At 39.4% G+C, this 8,786-nt stretch overlaps 1 protein-coding gene across 1 annotated transcript in view; it reads right to left on the bottom strand.

Moving 5' to 3' along the window:
* IQCA1 (IQ motif containing with AAA domain 1) overlaps positions 1-8,786 on the bottom strand; it is a gene marked incomplete at its 3' end in the record, with an annotated part of 99,052 nt that overhangs the window by 83,473 nt on the left and 6,793 nt on the right. The window contains exon 5 of the mRNA XM_009577884.1: positions 8,364-8,435. Within this exon, the coding sequence (XP_009576179.1) occupies positions 8,364-8,435 (72 nt within the window). The remainder of the gene's footprint in view (positions 1-8,363; positions 8,436-8,786) is intronic.

Genomic DNA, 8,786 nt, shown 5'->3' with positions numbered 1-8,786 from the left:
CTGCTGAAGATATGTGAGAAGAAAAGGGAAAGAAATTTGGGAGCACGAGAAAGGGACTGAATGAGTATCTCCATGAGCAAAGGTAGTTGTGAATGCTGAAGATGTCCTGCTGGGTGGGCAGAAGGCCTCCCCTCCTGTCTCCTTTGGGAAGCGACAGAATCCACGTTCAAGCCTAGGCAACTCTGTGCGAGGGGCACAAGCGTATCTACAGGTTTAGTGAGGCTGATCTGCAGCCGATGCAGAAAGACAGGCTCCTCTACAGGACGTGTTTGAATGTTTTAAGGGTGAAATGTTGTGAGATGGCTCACCAGATGAACAGCTTATTGGTGCTGGGAAGGGGCAGTTCCCCCTCCACCTTACCTGCTGGATGTGTGGTCCCTCTCTTCTGCACAGGCTCTGGCACTCACCTGTGTGCCAGGTGCCTGAGTTCAGGTCTCTAAGAAGTGGAAAATAATCCCTTTTTCTTTTCTCCACCTCCTCAGGTTAATTCTCTCCTAGTATAATGAGGTGAATCAGCCAGCCAAGGAGGCAGCTGAGGGCCAGAGCCATAGCAAGGGAAGCGGTGGGGGATCATGGGACCAGAACAATGTGGAGAGCAGGGTGGCCCGTGCGGCAGCACAGATAGGAGAGCTCCTCTTCACCATCTCTGAACGTTTCCTCCGTTCAGCTCTTCTCTACTGAGTCCTGAGGGAGACTTTGATGACAGCTACTTGTCACTGCGAATTTACTATCAGCACATCTTTCATCAGTACCAAAGCCAGATGAGGTAAGAACTGTTTGAACTGGCAAGAAGGTGCCCATGTGAGCAAGACCAGAAGTAGGAGATTCTTATCTCTAAGTGAATTAACACAGACCATATCTACACTTGAGTCCCAGAGTCATGAAGCTGGTGTGGACACAGTCCAGGTAGCTCTAAACCAGCTGGCTCAGATGCTGATAGCAACAGGGCTACAGAACATGCTCTGGTCTGCAAAACCCAGCCAAGCCCTGAGTAAATATTTGTGCAGCTACCTGAGCACCATACAGTTATCAATATATCTGCTAATACTAGTTTGTGAGCTGCACTCAAAGCCCTGAGGCTGAAGTAGACATAACCTTGTAGAACAGCTTATGAAAAGAAGCTCTGTTGTATTTGTCCTTCATATTTTTTTTCATTTTCTTTTCCAAAGACTGTTTTGCAACAAGAAAACAAAAGAAACGGGAACCACTTCTACCAGCAAGAGAGTATGAAATGAAGAGCAGAGCTGGCTGTGATAAATGAGTCCTGAAGGATTCGTGGCTGTCTAATGCAGAACATACGCAGCGCGTCCCGTTTCAGTGAAGACCAGGAGGCCGACGCATGTCAGGAACTGAAGGCTGGCTTCTGTTCTGGGGAGGAGGAGGAGGAGGAGGCAAGCGCTGAACGGCAGTGAGGAAATCATGCCATGGTTATTTGCTTTTTAAGTAAAACATTACAGGTGAACGTACAACTGGCCTGACTTTCCATTCTGTTACTTTGAAATCAATGCAGTTACGTCAACAAAAAATGAATTGGACTTGAGGAAAACAAGGATGAGGAAATATCAAAAGAACTTATGTGTACATGGGCTAACAGGTAAACTAGGAGACTATCTTAAAAACTGGTTCCCTGGCCTATAAGAACTGATCTAAGTATACTTAAGGGTGTGAACGATCAAGAAAAGGAATCAGTTGGTAGAGCATAGGTAGAAAGCGACAAGATGAACGAGATCAAAGTTGAGTGTGGAAGCAGTCTTGGCTCTTCAAATGGAGCCAGAGTCTATATGACAGCCCTGGTGGAGTTTGTGTTCTCTTGTCAAGGAACAGACTTCAGAAGAAAGTATGTCTGAAAAAGCTTTGGCCATCTGAGGATGCAAGAGAAAACAGGTACTGAAATGGCAGAAAGAGTGCCAAGACAGATGGTCAGTGTGAGAGGACGGTTTTTGCAGAATTCCCTCCCTGCCGGCCCGTCTTTGACCTCTGCCTTCCAGTACCGCAGATCAACTTTCTATGTGCCGACATGCTTGTCCTGGAACTCTAAACAGTTATTCTGAGACAATATGATGAGTGCTGCTTTTATCGCTCTCTATACTTAATGTGCACGTTAAGGAGGACAAAAGCCAATTTATTTCTAACATCACTTCTCTCAGCGCCTCTAATGTTTCTGCTTCTGAATCAAAGGGAGGCATTCTACAGTAAGACACTAATAAATAGCTTTTCCTTGGGGGAAGAAGCATTTTCCCATCCTTAAGAAATTTCTTTGGCCATGTGAAATTCAAATTTGTTAACTTGCCCTACAAACAGCAACTCATTTAGAAACAAATTACAAGTATTAGATGGAGACAGTGAACTTGATAATGCAATGCTGCCACATCAGTTGTAGAATAATGCATCTTAATGAAGGCTTCCCATGTGAATAAACCATTATATTTACAAGCTTTTCACAGTTAATGACCCAGAACTGGATAACGAAACTCACATTTTTAGTGTGGTCCTCTGTCAGCAAAAGTATACATATTAATAATTGATGTTGCTGTAAAAATAGGACATAATATGAAGATTCCTGAGTTTGTGGGAAAATAGGACTACATGGTCCATTAACTTAAAATGCTTATCTAATGTTTGATGGGCTTTGTCTTTAAAATCCTTGTTTAAATTAATAAGGCAAAATGGACATTTGTCTAAAAGAGAATTTTATTCCAACTCATCAGTCACAAGTATGCTGATGAGAGAGCCGTTTGATTCTTCTGTTCTTTACTCCTTCTCCGCCTATCTTCCCCAAAGAGAATTTGGGCTTTATCAAAGTGGAAGACCCACCAGCGGAAGGAAGGAAGGAAGGAAGAAGTTGCCTACACCTCCCAGGTAAGCCAATGTGATGAAAGTCTTTGTACCTTTTCCCTTTTCGACTTAGGAACTCGATTGCATAGATCACTCTCCCCTAGCTTGAAAAGCCTGCCTTTCTGCTTAGTCAGCTCAACAGCTCTTTCCAACACAGACCGCTTTATTGTTCATTATAAAACACTTAGAGGTGTGCAGGCTGGCTGATCATGCTTAAGGCTACAGTTCTACATATAGGAGGCCCCATGCTGTGGAACTAACTGCTCTTCAATTGTTCCATTACGACTACACTTACAAGGAAAGATAGTCTTCATTTCAATGAAATAAATACATTTCATTTTACTTCACGTTTTAAGGCTAACATTCATATTATGCCTGAAAGGTAGATTTACTGCGGCTTTTATTACTGGGTACTTAATTTAGGACAGCTTCTTTTCTTGGACCTGAAACAGCACAGCTGAAACACACACTGAATGGTTTTATGGGACTTCTTCAGTAAATGTTCTGCTATAGACAGTATTGTCCATAGTTGTAATCTTTTGATAGATGTAGTAGTTATGTAGCATTTTGCTGGGGATTGCTCATTTTCAGAAGTAGTATAGTTTGCTAGAAGAGTAGAAGAGTTTGCTTCTCTTGAAGGGCTTTACTTCCTAAGCAAAGTAAGTATTTTTAATGGTCATTCATTTTCACTAGTAGCGAAAGTGAGATTTTTGTACATTTGGACTACACAGACAAGTAACTCCTTATGAGTAGACTAAAGGAGTTTACCGCCTAAGCAACTGAGGTCCTGTTCTTTACTCATGATTGTTATTCTACTGATTTTTAAATGGTGATCCAAATTCTCTTTAAAATTTTGGTATTGGAGTTAGCTACGTTCTTGCTTTCTCATTTCCTCAACGTATTTTGTCTGGCTGCAGGAAGAATGTATTTTAAAGACGTCTCTTGTCTTATGAAGATTGTATTCGTATAGGTTCCATGGTACACAAATGGGGATAGCCATATCAATTATATGGCTGAATTCCTAAATTAGGCACAAAAAAGGAACAACTAAACAAAATATATTGCATTCATTAAAGCTTCCCTACTATATGATTCACTTCAATGGCTTTGCCAATTAAAGTAATTGTCATATGCATTCAAACAAAGCATTTGTAGTAGGAGGCCTTGTTAGAAAAATATTGAAAACGGCTGTTTTATAGATTTATATTTTATACATATATAACAATATTGGCATGCAACACTTTTTAATAAGATGAAAGAAAACCTAAAGTGGAGAAAACATTTATATTCATGACCATATAAGTTTATTTAACTTTGGTTATGTTTATTTCCAATATTATACCTGGGCATGCTGTCAAACTTCTACTCAAAATGGCAAGTATGTTTTGGACTCTGAAAGGCAGTGATTTCATTGTTAGTGTGACTCCATCCAATGAAAGCCAAATTATCTAGCGGGCTTCTTGCTTCCCACCATCTTTCTATTTCAAAAATAAGCAGGTTTAAAATTTCTATTGAAAACAGGACAGATCAGTTATCACTGTTTAGATGTATATGTACGCCTGGTGAAATAACATACAACTTTGTGCCGACATTTAAATGTCATCTAGGTTGCAAGTAAAACGAAAGTCACTTTAATCTTACGCTTGATAAAAACAGGCCTGGTGTGTACCACTACTGTAACTGCCCACTTTCAAGAGCTGAAGAAATATTTTAAATTTCACTTACTTATGGAGTTTGCCATTTGTTAAATCCTATATAATGTTTATTTAGTCATAGTCTAATGTTTATACAGAAGGCTATTCTGGGAAATGCTAATTTTTTTTCTGACTGGATGAAATGAATTATATTTATCAGGAATTCAAAGAACAAGGAATGTTTGGCAGGCTATTTTCTCAGACATAAATAAAAGCATTATCCAAGACAACATGCCTAAATTAGGGTATGTTTAAAAGAGGTAAGAAGGGGAGAACAGTGTTTTTATTTAAGACCACGTAGATCCTTTCATGTGAAAAGGATATAGAAGAAGGAAGAATGGTGGAAATACTATGTAAGAAAATCACAGACCAGCATGTATTGTGCCACTAACTCTTTGGTAAGGCCTGAAATTACGGCATAGAGCAGCGTCAGAGCTGTGTAACTGTAAATCAATAGGTGTATCTGTGAGACAAGAAGGTGTTTATGTGTATGCGTGTCCAAAGCATGCAGGGCTCGGTCCTATAAATTGTTTAAGCATGTAGAGCGCTTGGCTCCAATGGGATTGATTACTTGTGCTCGTTAAGTGAAAACATGAGCAAGGGGATGTCCAGGCCTTCGGAGTACTCCTGGCTCAAAGTTGCAACGGTAGGCTGAGCCCCTAAATTGGGATGGATTTTGTCTTGTCTTTTTGTATTCCTTGTTCCTAGGCTCCGCCTACCCTTCCATAAATCAGCCTGATCGCAAACTGTTTATCCTAACATTTTATGTTAAAAGCAGCTTTTCCTCTTTCCGGTAGCCTGTGTTCTGAGATTGTAAGTATAACTTCCTGCAGGGTCTACCCTGTTAGGAGAGTCTGTTAGCCAGAGCGCTGAGTGTAGGTCCATTATTAGGCTTGGGCTGTTTTGCACCACCCCGAGACAAAGCAGCTGCCAAAAAACAGTTCACACATCCAGTTACACCAGGCTGATAGCTAGTTTGCACTGTAGCAAAATGAAACAATTATAGCAACCTCTGTGGTGTTTAATGACAGGGAACTTACAAATGCCAGAAACAGACAAGTGGAATTATGCACCGGTCTAAAAACTGGAAAAATGGTACGTTATAATTAGGCTGTAATGGTAAAATAGTCAGAGCCAGGAAATACAGGTTTGTTTGGACAGTGCATGCATGTTTGCAAGACAATTTAATGTGTTTTTTTGCAACATCAGTGTGGTCGGTGTGGCTTAAACACAGACCTACGCCCAGAACGTTGGTTATGGGGGTCATGCTGGAGCTGGTAGTCAACAGCACTGTGGCAGCAATGCGAGGAAGATCAGGGAACAGGTCAGGATACAGTTATCAAGATATATGTGCTCTTAGTGAGGCTTGCTTCTCTTTACAAATTAAACCGGTATTGCAAGTTGTGATTTATCGGAGATTTAGAAAAACATGTGCTGAGGGAATCATGCTGTTTCTGCAATTAAGCTTTAATAAATAATAATAATAATGAGCCTTTACTTTTGAGCCAAGAAAAATCTCTGGAACATAGGCTTCTACTCTGTCATCAAGCAAAAGATGAAACAGAATCAAATTCCAGAAAAGATACATAAATTTTTCTGAAGTAAGTAGACAGTAAGGAAAATAATACTGAATTAAGTAAAAGACTGGACAATTCCTGGTCTTTGTTCCACGTATTTCCATATTTTTTAGGCCAACAGAACTGAATTTTTTTTAAAAAAATCATTATTCAGAATTTCAAATGGACTAGCTCTTTTTGCAAAGCAGTCTTTATATGAAAATAACAGACATTTTAAAAATAGCTATAATCATAAGAGAAATTATATTTATTGCAGTAAAAGTCAAGTCTCCTTTGGGATGGACTTGGAGTAATGGATGGCTAGGTCTTCTAATTTATCTAAGTCGTGCAGCATTAGAAAAGCAAATTCAACATATTTACACATGAAGATCTGTGGTCATTTTTTAGAGGGCTGACGTGATCATACATCAAAGGGACTTGACCTTTGGAGCTCACTGCTGATCTATCAGTGTGAACCAATGCCTGCTTGCCACTCGCTTCCTTTGGAGACCACGGAAGGGAATGCGGCATGAAAAGTAAAAGGGAAACACAGATGGGGAATATGAAAACACTGGAAAGATGAACAGATTTTTTTTTTTTATTTAGAGGTATCCATTTTTTCCCCACATCCTTTGATTATATACTTGATAAAGAGTAATGAGTCTGAGTGCAGAGTTGCAAACATCAATTCTCTTGCTCCTAAATGGAGGTCAGGAAACGAATACACTGTATGTGTTTGGTTTTAATTCCCTTCATCCCTGTGATCATATAGATTTCCTCCCCATAAACTAGGCTATTTACGTCCTAGTTATCAGTTACTCCTACCATCAGCCACCATGAAAAGAGTACTTGGTGTGAACCTTCCAGTAACTGATACCAGACTTAGATTTCCTTCCTAAGACTCTAGTTTTAAGAAGAAACTGTCATGGGATTTGATAGGGATTTGACTTGATCCCTTGTTTTGCATAAGGTATAATTTCTAATTCATTTTCAGTACATTCCAAATATTCACCATTTTAGGTCCGCACTAGTTAAAATCTTTGGGAGTTTTCTTTGTCTTAAACAGAGGCAGAATCGGTACCCAAAGCTCTGTTTAGCTACGCTGGCCACGTTTACTGTTAATGACCAGCAGATATTAAAGACAATAATCCATAAGGTGTTATCTGTATTTAACATGGCAAAACTTTGGTAAATGTACATGTGACTTCCTAAAGATAAGATTTTAAGGTCATTCTTAACTGATGATACATGTTTGTCAGATGTATGCTATAGGCACAATTAGTTTTCATAAACCTATAACGTAGCTAAGGACAATTCCATTGCTGGGTAAGAAGATAATCCAAATTGTCTGGGAGAAGCAGAAATTCAAAATTAAATTATTAGTTTATAAGTTAATGATTTAAGAATTGTAGAACATGGAGGCATAAATAAACCTACCAAACATAGAGCAGTGACGAATGTTTCTGTAATGTGGTGCTGTGAAGCAGCTTTGCTAGAACTTGGTACAAGGGCTGTGCTACTGTAGCTGGAGTTGGAGAGCTGTGAGGCTTGACACCCATTAGCGCCTAATGAAGGCACCCAAAGGATTGGTGGTGGCCAAAGAAAATGTCAACTGTAAAAATTTTATCCTCTTTCTCAGGTACTTGCTAGGAAGGAAGATGTTGGTGGGAGGAGGAGATGCGCCTTCTCCGATTGTGGGAGGAAGAGGAGGGGATGCTTTCATTTTTTTCTTTCACCCCACACAATCTAACTGACCATGGACAGCTGTTCATTTCCCTGTACTTTTGCAGTATGACGTGAGGAATATTTTGTTTATTTCCATATGGACTTATGGAAATATTGATATATTAATATGGCACTTTTAATGTTCTTTTTCCCTACTCTTGACATACATATACACTGGCTTGCAAAGGGGTGGGAGAAGATGACTTTGCTGCTTTAATTCTACTTCAGGAATAAGGCAGCTCAGGTGTCTTAGAATTATGAATTAAAAATTGATTAATAAAATTTCCTTGCTCTGTCATGCCTGGGTCAAATTCCTTAGAACCTGGGGCAAATTCTGCATTGGACTATGTATATATAGCACAAAAGCATGCAGCATAAGATAAACTGTGCTACTTCTGTGCCATCTATCATTTCAGTTTAGTTCTGTATTCCTTAGAGACTCTTTTTAAAATAGGAAGAATCTTAGAAATTAATTTCTCATCTTCTGCTAAATTACAAAAGTCTGAAGAACAAACAGTGTGGCATTTTATATTCTCTAGGCAGCACTGCTTACCATCCCCAGAAACATCATTTCCTCTTCTCTCATTTTCTCTGTTTTCTTGCGCTGGATATATCCACGCCAAACCTGAATTGTAAACAAAACTCTAATGAGATAAATGGGCCTTGTTACAGCTTCCTTTACTGTGGCAGACACAGGAAAAAACAAATAGAGGAAGGAAAGGCACAATATACAGTTGAAACTATTACTCTTTAACAGGTTGCCATCTGCTATTTTTTTTTTTTTTTAAACAAATTCTGAGATTTGCTATCCCCTCACACTGGTATATCTAGCTTCTAAACACAACACTATCAGGGTTTCAAAAAGTGTTTAGACTTAAGATTTAGACTGAGCTCCTCTTCTCATCAGGCTGAACTGTCTGAATTATTCATGTGCAAGGACTTTTTCTGGAATTTAGCAGTGATCTCCCTTTCTCAT

This window comes from Fulmarus glacialis, unplaced genomic scaffold, assembly GCF_000690835.1.
Source record: "Fulmarus glacialis isolate BGI_N327 unplaced genomic scaffold, ASM69083v1 scaffold13955, whole genome shotgun sequence".
NCBI classification, from domain to species: Eukaryota; Metazoa; Chordata; class Aves; order Procellariiformes; family Procellariidae; genus Fulmarus; species Fulmarus glacialis.
The sequence above is the reverse complement of the archived record's forward strand: the minus strand, read 5'-3'. Positions and strand labels throughout refer to the sequence as shown.